The 12,310-nt window shown below is 33.9% G+C and overlaps 1 protein-coding gene across 7 annotated transcripts in view; it reads left to right on the plus strand.

Annotated features, from left to right (window-relative positions):
* EYA1 (EYA transcriptional coactivator and phosphatase 1) overlaps nt 1–12,310 on the plus strand; it is a 326,218-nt gene that overhangs the window by 271,695 nt on the left and 42,213 nt on the right. For all 7 annotated transcript variants that reach the window (XM_012663113.1, XM_012663115.1, XM_012663116.1 and 4 more), the window contains one exon: nt 5,072–5,161. In XM_012663113.1, coding sequence (XP_012518567.1) covers nt 5,072–5,161 — 90 coding nt within the window. The remainder of the gene's footprint in view (nt 1–5,071; nt 5,162–12,310) is intronic.

A 12,310-nucleotide genomic window follows, 5' to 3' on the forward strand; every position in this document is an offset into this window, starting at 1 on the left:
TTCTGAGAGTTGAGTCATCTTTCCTAGTGATAATAACCAGCTCTGTACCAAGAAGCTGAGCTTACAGCTCTTGGGAAAACCAATGGCATCCCCTCCTGGGAGTGGTCATGTTGCATGGTGGTCAGGTTAGCTTTCACCCAGATCAGCTTTACTGATGACTGGGCTCTTAAAAACATGTTCACCTCAAAAATATTGGCATGAGGAATTGTGTGAAAATTCCATAGAAAGTGCCTTGATGTAATATCTACAATAAAAGTCCATTTTGAACTCATGACTCCTTAAAGGTAGAGCTGCAGAAGTAGATGAGTAAATTATAGCAATAATTTCCTAACTTCCTTTCAATGGAAGTTGGAGAAGGGGCTTTTTTTAGGTGGCTCTTAAACAGCCTGAATTTCACATCCAATTTGAATGAAGAATATCAATGCATTTTTGGTAGCCATGGCATGGAGTTCCACATCTGGATTGTCCTACAGCTACTGTAGTAATCATAGAAATCACAACAGTAGTAGTAGCAATAGCAGCTTGCTATTTGCCAGGCACTATGTCTAGAACGTTAAATATGATACCAAATTTCATCTTGCAAACAAACCTATTTTATTCCCATTTTACCGATGAGTGACTTGAGGCCCAGAGGTTAAGTAACTTAACTTGCCCACCATCACACACAGCAAGCAAATGGCAAGGTTAGAATTCCAGTCTAGACTCTGACTGCACAGACTGTGGTATGACCATTATAGGAGTGTACATTTCCGGCCTTCTTCTACCCTATATGTGAAAGTTCTTTGCCTACAAGTTATGAGCACAATTATTTTAGAAGATCTACTTTAATTTCTGTGACATTTGGCAAAAAAGTGCCACTGCTGACGACTGAACTATTAGACCTATTTCAGTCAAGAGATGAGCTGGATGATGATGTTGTAAGTTCTATATCCAAGGCAATTTCATTACTTGTCATCCTAAGAGAATTCCTGAAGTTTTACAGCAAATGGCTCAGCCCTGCAGGTGTAGCAGTGCCTTCATCTGGCATGAGAATCTTGGTAAACTCAATTTTTGAAACACCATATGGCTTGGGTTACTAAAAAGTACATTTTTAACGATCCTTGAAGTTAATCACATGTCCTAGCTCATCTATGAAACAAAGCAAGACAAGAGGCAATATCCTAGTCCTCTGATGATCCAGTACCCACATGCGTTTATAGACACCCCTTTGTTTTATTTAATTCAAACCCGACTATATTTTCAACATTTGAATTCAAATCAGAAAACAGTTCAAAAAACAACAGTGGACCAGGGATGATGATGGTGACTTGGGTATAGTATTGTAATAATTTTAGTCTCTGTTGGCAGTTCTGTGTTGAGAAATTTTATTGTTCTTTGTTGAGAACATGAGAAAAAGATTTTGAAACAATGGGATAATTAAAGATCACTTGACAGAGGATGAAGGCAACACAGTTGTTTTAGGTCTGGGTCTACAGACACTCAGGAGATTTCATCATTATTTAATTTTTCTGTATAATGTTACTTTCTATTAGTACACATAATTTGTCTTTGACATACTGAAAACAGCTATGGGTAGCCTAGGATTGCAACAAAATTACTTCTTTCAAAAAAAAAAGTCAGGTGAAACCAAAGATGTGATTTTAAAGTCTTAGTTTTGGTCTAAGAACATGTTTTTTTCCTTCTAAATATGCCAAAATAAACCATCAATCTACAAGTAACTTATTAACTATTCAGTGTTAGCTTTTGTCACATTTGACCTGTATCAGACATGTTTAAAAATTTTAATTTTAATATTAAAATTTTAATATTTTAAAATATTATTTATTATAACAGGACAATAAAATCTAACCTCTGTATGAGAAGAACTCCAGTTGCTAGAATGTGTAACCAAATCTGTGAACACAGTTATCTGTCTGTCCTTCTCCTAGTTTCCTCTTAGGTAAAACACTTAAGGTGAGCTGGCTTTGTACGCTTGTCAGCTGGGTTACCAGGCACAAATCACAACACTCTTGGAACTTAGCGTTCCGGTCTCTAAAATCAAAAAGTTGGTGTCCTCTAGAGCTCTGCTTTTCAAACCGTACATCGGGGCAGAGCTGTGACATGGAGAGGAATCAGCGTGCACTCCACACAGAGAGTAAAGTCGTGTTTTGCCGAGCTATATTTGAGCTGTGTATGTGTGGGCATGCGCACATGTGCGCACGTGAGAGAGAAACTATTAGATCGCGGTGTAAAATATATTTTTTACTGTGGATTGTGGTAAAAAGATGTTTAGAAAATGCTGTTTGGAAAAGAGGGGACGAGAACTCCCTTTCTATTCTAAAATTCTCTTGTTCCAGTAGTAAATGTTTCATAACAGTACTGTGCAGTGGCAGGTATAAAAACTGTTAAGGAATGACGGCTAATACAAAAGAGAATAACATTAAAAAGTAAATAAGGCCCACATCTGTGTTGCATTTTACCACAAGACTGAACAAGCCTTTAAAATTTATTAGTATTCTGACTAGCAAGTCATTACTGTAATTTATGAAGAAAAGTTAAAGTATGCTATATATTAACAAACAATAGAGTAATTCTTTCAGTGGTCATATAAATAAGCAACCATATCAAGGAGAATTAGTACTTTTTCAAAAGTAACAATACGATGGCACATAAATTTAAGAATTGGCAATTAAATAAATGTGGTGAGCCTCTATCCTTACCACATGAAAAGATTCATTGACACGGTTATGAGACAAGTCAATGTATTTTTATTGACCTGAACTAGAGGGAGTAAACACCTTAGGTGTTTTGCTTCAGAAACAACTGCATGAACTTCCCCTCCTGGTTAATTTTTGTGTAGAGTATATTTGAGCATTTGCTTTTTCCAGCATTGCATACGGATATCTGGAATCCTTGTGAGTGAGCAATTTCCTATAAAACTAAGAGTGAGTGAGTTTTTCTTCACTTATTGGTGAACTGTTTTTAATTCTTCTACAACCTATGGACCTTCATAGATTTCAGGTGGTATTAAAAAGGAACAATTTAAGAATGCTAAGGAGTATGAATCATCACACAGGAAATTTGAAGGAATTGTTTTCATTTGTCCCTCCCAACGCAGCTCTTGGACACTAAATTAGCCTCTGCGTCTTTATTTCCTCTCTGCCCTCTTACAAACCCAGGGTGTTTATTTTGCCCCTGTGCCAATCTAATCTCCAACTTTTGGCAATACTATGTCTGTCCTCTGTCTCCTTTTCACTGTCAGCAGTCAGAGAAGGCGCAGGCAGGAGAGGAATTGAGATGAGAGAGATGCTATACCCTCTTATTTAACAATCAGCCCTCTTTTTCTCCTCTGGGACTCCTGGAAGGTAGACCCTGGGCAGTGCTGGTGAGATGTGGGCGGTGCTGGTGGGATATGGGTGGTGCTGGAAGGATGTGGATGGTGCTGGAGGGCCAGATGGTGCTGGCCCCGCCTCCTTGGCCACACTTGATTGGCCCAAGGCAAGTGGTAGTTGAGGCTCCGCCCCCATCCCGCCATTTCTGGCTCCTGCTCTCTCGTAAGTGTATAAACACGTATGGTTGTACCAAATTGGGAGACAATTTTTTTATTTGTCTATGTGAGAATATTGTGATTGCTGTCTAGCCATCTGATTCATTAGATGAACAAACTGAGGCTCCACAAGACAAGGACACCAAAGTTAGGAGGGTAAAGGCAGGCCTGGCCCCGCAGTCTAGGGCTCTTCCGCCACTTCCTGCTGCTTCCGGAAGCATGTGAGGAGAGGGGCTTGTGGACTTTCAATACAGGGGAGTAGGGGTAAGACGCAGGCAAGTCTTGATATCTGGGATGAAGACGGTATCTTCAGAAGACAATACAGAAAGTGTACAAAGTTTATGTTGGGCCATACTGGATAGTAAGAATCTTATTTTCTTTGGGTTTTGTGTTCTCGATTCTAATATAAGACTTAAAGACTGGTGATAAACAGAGTACACCCCAGCCAGATAGGCGGCCTCGCTGAAGTCATAATTTCTCCAATTACAATTTCTCTGGTTAAATGATTCTATACTTATTCCAAAGGTTTGCTGTGATAATAATATATCAGTAATTATTGTTTTTTGGAAAAATTTGAAACTCCGTACATATAAAAGTTGGTATTATTAGAATGCTAGTAAAACCTTCAAAAACTCATTTTATATCCTCATTTACTTTCTTTTGGAAATTTTTTCCTTCTTCACTAAGTATGCAGGATCTTCAAGCATAAACCATGTTGCTTGTTGGATTTGATGCATTACAAATACAGTAATGCCATAAAGATTACAAATATCTTCCTGTCCCCCAAGTTCATTTCAGTGGCAGTAGGTATCATCATGGTATGGGTTGTATAGGATAGACTGACTACTCACCACTAGCGTTCAGGGCTTGGAGCTATAGGTAGAAGCCACTGTACGTTGTGGAATGCCAGCACTCCCCTCTGTGTATGTTATCAGCTGTTTGATGCCTGGGTAGTGTCATGTGAATTCAAGATCAGCTCCTTGAGCTGGACAGGGCGCCCGGTAGTCAGAGTGGCCATCACTTCCTATCTTGAGTGTACTTAAAATTGTCAGGCAGTCTGAATAAATGCAAAGAATGATAAAGAGTTATCACCTGGGGTAAAATGATCATTTACTACCCTTCTGAATTTACAGTGTATATATTTTTTGTATAGTGTATCTATTTTATAATGGTTGTGACAGTACATTTAGATGCTCTTAATGGGTTGTGATGTAATATAAACAATGGTTTTTTAATTCATTGAATTTCAGACGTGTAAAGCTGAATTTCCTCTACTTTACACATCTGAGTAACCCTAGATTTTATATTTTTTGTAATATTTTAAGCAGCAAGTTATTTCTTCATTTAGGGAACTTTTTATAAAATAAGTCACTGAAGTTTGCACATAGAATAAATCATGCACACCAAAAGAAAGCAGCTGGAGGCCAAGTCTCCCTATGTGTCTTGCTTTTAGCCTTTCTTGATGCTGACTTCCTCTTAATGTGACACTATATTTCATGTAACCTGAAGTATATATGTTCTTGACCTGTAAAATTCTTCTTTTAGGATCCACCCACTTCAGTTTCCCTTGGACTGCGAATGGAAGAAATGATTTTCAACTTGGCAGACACACATTTATTTTTTAATGACTTAGAAGTAAGTTCTAATTTTTTGATACCTACTTCATTTTGCATATCTGAAAATAGGCGATTAGTTTTAAAATAACAATGGAGTATTATTTTTTTAAGATGCATAATTGGAATAATGAGACAAAGTAATTCTCGATTATATGACATTGTGTTTTGCCTTCATGTTATTTCTGTTTTGCTTTATTTTGGCTGTTGTGTTTCAAAGTCCCCTATGACCATTGGTAAGGATTAAAATCTGATAGTAAGAATATTAAATACTAAACTTTGTTGATTATGAGAGGTTACATATTTCTCAGTTGCGTAATCACTGCCAAGATGTATTACTTCAGAATCGAACAGAATTCATGATGCTTGCAAGTGCTGTCTATGTCAGACTCTCATTATATTAGGTCAGATGCTTTTCTTCCTGGCTGATTTGATTGGTAGGAGGACATTTTTGTCAGGCCTCTGCTGTCTGGACTTCCAGGATTTTTTATATCAAACTGATGATGATCTTATTGGTCCATTATGATTTGGGGGGAATTTTTATAAGTTATCCAGCTAAATATGTTAGGGGCACTGAAAAACATGGTGATCTTGGTTAGCAGCATTCTTAAGAATAAAGAATAGTGTTTTTCATATCTATTATAAGAAAACATGACTATAGCTACATTTACTCCCTTCTTAATAGAGACAGTTGTTTATTTAAATCCTGCTGTTAAACAAGTGTGTGGTAGGGCTGCCAACAGGCATTAATCATCAAGATGATGTTTTGCTAGATTTTATAAATGTATGTTATTTCAGACAGGAGAAGAATCTGAAAGATTTAGATAGAACTTTTACTGATCAAAGTTAATTGGCAGCAATTGGCCTTTAAATATTTCCTGATGTTTCCCTTTTCAAAATCAAGCAAAATGCACCTTATTTAATAGATGAGCCAAAATCATTTGAAAAATGCCAGTGTGTGACAGAACTTAAATGTGGTTTGTTCAACATCTGTCCTGTATTTTGATTTCTTTTCATCTGCAATGAAACTACTCACAGACGAATTGGCAACTTCCAGCACAATAAAATTATTTAAATGTGCTTTATTTTTTTCTATTCCTTAGTAAAATATTTATTTTTACACTTAGGGTAAAATATAAAATTTTTTTTGCATTTTAAAGTGTTTACTTTCCTCGAGGAAATTACACGTTAAGGCATTACTATTTAAGGTAGAAATTTTCCAAATGAGTGACAAGTTCAGAATTGCCTTTAGAAAAGCTTAATTATCATACGTATTTTAAAAGCTGTTTCTGATTTATAGTTGTATGCCAGTCCATGAGAGACCAGGACCAGAAAATTCCATATTTTCTAGCATGTTAAAATTCCTTTCCTAAGATTTCATTTGTTTCTAAAGATACAGACTACACTGATATTTTTGTCCTAGGTACAACTTTTTTACTCTTATTGATGTTAATAGGTGTTAATAGCACTGATCAAGAAAAAATTAGCAGTAATTTGCTATTGTTTTAAAATTCTACCTTCTAAAAAATGCCAGAACTTCTCCATACAGTGCCAAGACTATGGAGTGGAAGTGAGAAGTTAGACCAAAAAATTTCCAAACTCAATTTCGACGTGGTAGAACCAGATTTTTATTTGTTTATTGACATTATTCACACTGAAGTATATATAGAGATTGAAATAGTACTCAAATATATGAAAAGTATATATTAAAAGCTCTAGTTTAAGAATGTAAGAGATGTAGTTTTTCTGTAAACCCAAATTAAAAAAGAAAAGGTAGTAGTCAGTACAGTTATTGAAATATCAGTTTCTATTCTTGACATTAGGACTATTTCTTATTAAAGCTAAAGTAGAAAAGAGAATGAAAGTGTAATTGAACCAAATAATATAAAACAATAGTGGAAAAATTTTAAGCTTGTAACCTTATAAAAGTTGATTTTAAGTTATTTTACTTGAGAATAGCTTTAAAGTTATCAACAAAAATATAAATGAAAGAAGCATTTAGCCTGTTGCTGGAAATTGTTTAGTTGCTCTAGATTTACACAATATTTTTAAAATAAATTGGTTTTTTATACTTATTTAAATTTTTTATATTTCTGTAGTTCAACAAACTTGGGACTGGTCATTGCAAATATAAGTTTCTTTCAAAATAAAAGGTAAAATTATTTCCTGGCAAAAATAAGTGTATTGGCATAATGCTTTTAAGAAAACTAAAATTATCTCATCAGGCAGAAATGATGTGGTAATGCCTGATTTCACACTCCAATTAGCAGTGTGCTGTGGTAGGGGACATGAATATTTTAATATATTTAAATTGCATGTTTTTAGCTTTTTAAAGCCTGTGGTATAAGTAATTTCAAGGAGGTTTAACAATCTCTTGGTTAGCTTGAAGTGTGATTTCTGAACTCTAATTATTGACATTTGGCCTTATTTCTTCTCAATCTTAACTTTTACCCTCTGTATAATTTGGTTAGTTCACTCTTTGGGTTAATAAGACATTCTGAATGATGAAATATACTATATGAGGGGCTTCCAGTAACATTTATTGTGTTATCTAAGTATATGCTTAAAATGGCTATTAGGATATGATTTAGAAAATTTCGAGTATAATTTTTAAGGTAATTTAGAAATACTTAATTGAACTCTAAGAAATAACATTAACCTTTTTAGTTTTAAATGTCTTATCATCTTGCTTAGCAATCTTTTTTAATTTAAAAAAAATCACAATTTACATTAATTCTGTTGACATTCCAGGAAAAAAAAATAAAAAGAAATTTTTTTTCCTGTACCATTAAAAATGTTTGACGTGTTAAGGAACATGAGTGACAGGGAGATATAATTATCATAGGAAATAATGTTTTTCCCCACCAGAGACTCTGGCATTTAGACTTTAGTTCCATAATGTACTTCTGGCTTTCCTACTTCTAAGTCTGACTAACGTCCTGCATATTATTTTACAAAAAAGGTTTCCATGTGCGATACGATGATGCTTATATGGAAGTCATTTTTTATGAACGACAGTATGGAATTGGAGTTTTTTTCGGCTTCTTTAGTAAAGCATGACTCTTTCTAAGTGGCTGGAGAAAGAGTTCTTTCTGTTCGATTTTTATTGAAAGGCAATCTGCAAACAGGATGAGGAAAGGCCTTCAGCATATGATAATATTTCAGTTTACCCTGCTGCTGGTCAGTGTTCCTGTTGGATTTTTCAGTTAGAAGAAAATATTTTATAAAGTTGGATAGAAGTCTGAGTAAAAATAAGGCATTAAGCTTGTGTTGATTTTTCTCTTTCTGGTGTTAAGTAGTATGATTGCACTGGCATTACAGTTGCCATCCTAATCGGTGTTGTTGACGTGGTGGTCTTTAACAGTCGGCAGCAACCAGGTCTCTGGTCTCAGGTCACACTTTACCCTTGCAGGGGCAGAGTATAGGTCTGGAACTTGGTCGGAAGCCTCCTCTTGTGTCCTGTGAGACACAGGCTTGTGAAGCTATTGCACACACCGTACTCACCCAGTTAAGTGTGAAGCTTTGTTGATCTCCGCTCTTCACTCTCCTAGTGTGCAGTTTAGTTGAACAGACCAGAGGATTCTTTGGTGTCAGAATTTACATCATGAATACTCCTGCCCTTTCTGGGGCCTTCAATATGTAGACTCTCATCCCAGGTCTGATTTTTAAACACCTACACTTGTAGTCCCTTGTTTTCATCTTTTTTATTTAAAACAAAAAAGGCCTGGGGCAGAAGATTCTGGTCTTACTAAAGCCTGGGTTTGATGAGTCAAAGGCTAAGGAAAGGAGCTGTGGACCAGCCTCTAGGTAATGCCATAAGTTAATGGGTGTAAGCTACAACGATTTTTCTCATAAAGCAAAGAAATTAGTTTGCCGCCTGGTTTAATTCAGTCTTTAAATTTGCAATCATATTTTATTACTTTAAAACTTAGATTATTATCTATTAATTATTTTAATAGATCTTATTTATAAATTTATTTTCTTTCAAAATATCAGTTATGTCAATGTTAAGTACTTCAATTCTGAATGGCATAACTACTGACATAATGCTTGTGCATTCAAAAGTGTAAAATATTTAAACTAATTCAGAAGTTGATTTTTCATGTTGGAAAAATATAACTCACCTAGAAAGTACTTTATTCTCTAAAACAAATCGTGTGGATACTGGAAGCTCTGGTTCTCTGCTGCCAGAGAAATGATCTGGTGGGTACTTGCAAAGAAGATGCTGTATGTAGCTGTTCTCTGCTTTCAGACCCTTCCAGGAGCCAAGAATAGCTATATGAAAGTGTGTAGGCAAATCAGTAATTACATTCCAAACATAAATGCCCCTGTATACATGTATGTTTGCATGTATTGCCACTTGTCATTTTCAACTCTGTACATAGACTTTGGTATACTTGTTTATTTTCTTCCGATAAATTCAGCAAACATAAAGGACTACATTTTAAAATCCTGGTAATACCCCTCATGACATCCAGAATGTTTCCTTATATATGTTAACCGTTAAATGAGTATCTGTTAGATTGAATTCTTATGTGTTGTCTTAGACTAGAAAACCAATTTCTGTTTCCTTCCCCATAGAAGAAAATAGAGTTGACTTTGCCTTCCTATGTTTTAAGGTAGGTTGCTTGGCCCTGTCCATTTCCTTAGTTAACAAGAGTAATACCATAACCTTCAGTTCTTTGGGGGGGGGGGGGTGCAAAATACATTTTTCATGAAACAAATGATTATTAGACATAATAAATGTGTGTTGAGTTTGTTTTAACAGTATCGTAACTGACGGCCATAAAAGAAGCAATGCCCATATTTTATCCATTATTGTTACTAATGAATAATTTTTATTCTTATTTCTTCATCATTCCTCCTAAGATTCTATCATTTTTATTTTATCTGCAGGTAAAAATGGAAACATAAAAATATACTCAAAGACTTCCTTAGTTCTGATGTTCATCAGAGAATTAAGAGTTAATATAGCTGCTTAATATAATAAAAGATTTGCCTTATACCGTACCAATAGCCAACATTGTACTTAGGAGTAAAATAAGGGAGGCAAGTTGTCATAACAAATGGAAACAAAATAAGAATGCTTTCTGTCAACATTATTATTCAGCAGTGTTCTAGGAATTTTGGACAGTGCAATAAGACATAAGCTATGATTAATGAAATGAAAGATAATAAACTTACTGTTTTTTGCAAAAGATTTGATATACATGGAAAACTGAAAAAAATCAACTGGAATATTCTTAGAATTTACAATAGCCTTCAAAAAAGTGAAAGAATACAGAATTAAATTTAAAAAATCAATAGCCTTTCTATATTAGAGCTATAACTTATAGAAAATTTAGTTCAATTATAATTTTAAAATAGCAGTGGTAACTATAACACAAAAACAAAAAAAGAAAGATAAGGAGAAACATGAGAAGTATTTGCGAGAAATATATGAATAAAACTATGAAGTCTGACTGAGAGACATAAAGGAAAATCTGAATAAATGAGATTTATTTCTTTTCTTTTTTGCAATATGACAAAATTATTCTAGGTTCTCTTTGAAAGGATAAATAGGCAAAAATATATAGAATTTTTGACAAAAGGTTATAAGTGAGTATCTGGCTCAACCAAGTATTAAAATGTTTTATAATTCTATAATAATAATGTGAAGATTTATGCTGGCATAACATTGACTTCATACTAACTATGAGGAGAAGAGATAGCTTGGACACAGACCCAGCTTATAGAAAAATTTTATATATGTTAAATAAAACCAAACAATAGTGATGGAATGGATTGTTCAACTTATTTGCTAAAGTAGATAAGGAGTTAAAGTATGAAAGAATAAAACACAAGGAGAAAATATAGATAAATCAAAAGTTTTGGATGGTCATTTGGCAGTAAGCATCAAGATCCTAAAAAAGGTTAATAACATTTATACCAATTATACATCTAGGAATTTTGACTAATAGAAATAAAGGCAAAAATTTATAATAATATTTCTAAATTATGGAACTCTGATCATGTTTTTTTTCTTGATCTGGGTGTTGGTTACACTAGTGTGTTTAATTTGTAAAAATTCATTGAGCTGTAATTTTTTTCAGTAAAAAATTAGTTTTTATAATAAAAGCTAATACTTTGAGGAATATGCACACATATTGTTTGCTCTCAATTCCAGTAAAAAAAAAAAAAAATATATATATATATATATATATATTTACCCAGTAAATATATATGGAATAAATAAGTAGAATGTTAAATATCTTATGGAAAGATAAACCCCAGAATTTTAAAATCAATTATGTATAGGATTTGGGTTTTTTTAATTTTTAGTTGTACTTTTCTGTATATTCCAAATTGTATATAGCATATATTTATTTTTCTGTAATCAGAGACGAAAACAAATACTATTTTTAAAAACCACAGATAATACTAAAAGACAAAACTGATCAAAATATTTGTAACCAATGAAACAAAGAACTAAGATATTTCACCTCACTAAGAAAGACATAAAGAAATAGCTCAATAGAATAAATGAGCAAAGTCCATGAATGGACAGTTCACAACAGAAAATCATTCAAATTGTCAACATACATAAAGATATGGAAAATGTTGGATTTCACTTCCTGTAATCAGAAATGTGAAGTCAAAGTGTTCAGCCTCTTGCCCATCAAATTGGCAAAGATTTAAAATCAATAATATGGTCTATAGTACAGTCAGATGAATACTTGTGTACATTGCTGGTAAGGTTATAAATTGATATAAGTTTTTAGAAAAGCAGTTTGATAATATGTATTCAAAACCTTAATGTGTTAACTATTTTACTAGGTAATTCCACATTTAGCATCTATTCTAAGGAAACAGAATTGCAGAGAGATAATTAAGATAATGATAATAAGCATTTGTCAAACACTTGTCCTAAGTGTTTTACATACATGATTCCATTTAATATCCTGATATATCTTATAGTAATACTATTATTATCTCCATTTCATGGAGGAGCCAAGTGAAGCTTAGCAAAGCTTAGGTTGGATAAAACAAAACTTGTCTAAAGTCACACAGCTACTAAGTGACAGATTCTAACTCAGGTCTAACACTTTTTAGAAGTCCACTTAACCTCACACTATACCCATCTCCAACAATGTTTTTTACCGTTAAAATATAGAAATATTTAAATATCCAA

This window comes from Propithecus coquereli, unplaced genomic scaffold, assembly GCF_000956105.1.
Source record: "Propithecus coquereli isolate 6110/MARCELLA unplaced genomic scaffold, Pcoq_1.0 Scaffold8, whole genome shotgun sequence".
Taxonomy (NCBI): domain Eukaryota; kingdom Metazoa; phylum Chordata; class Mammalia; order Primates; family Indriidae; genus Propithecus; species Propithecus coquereli.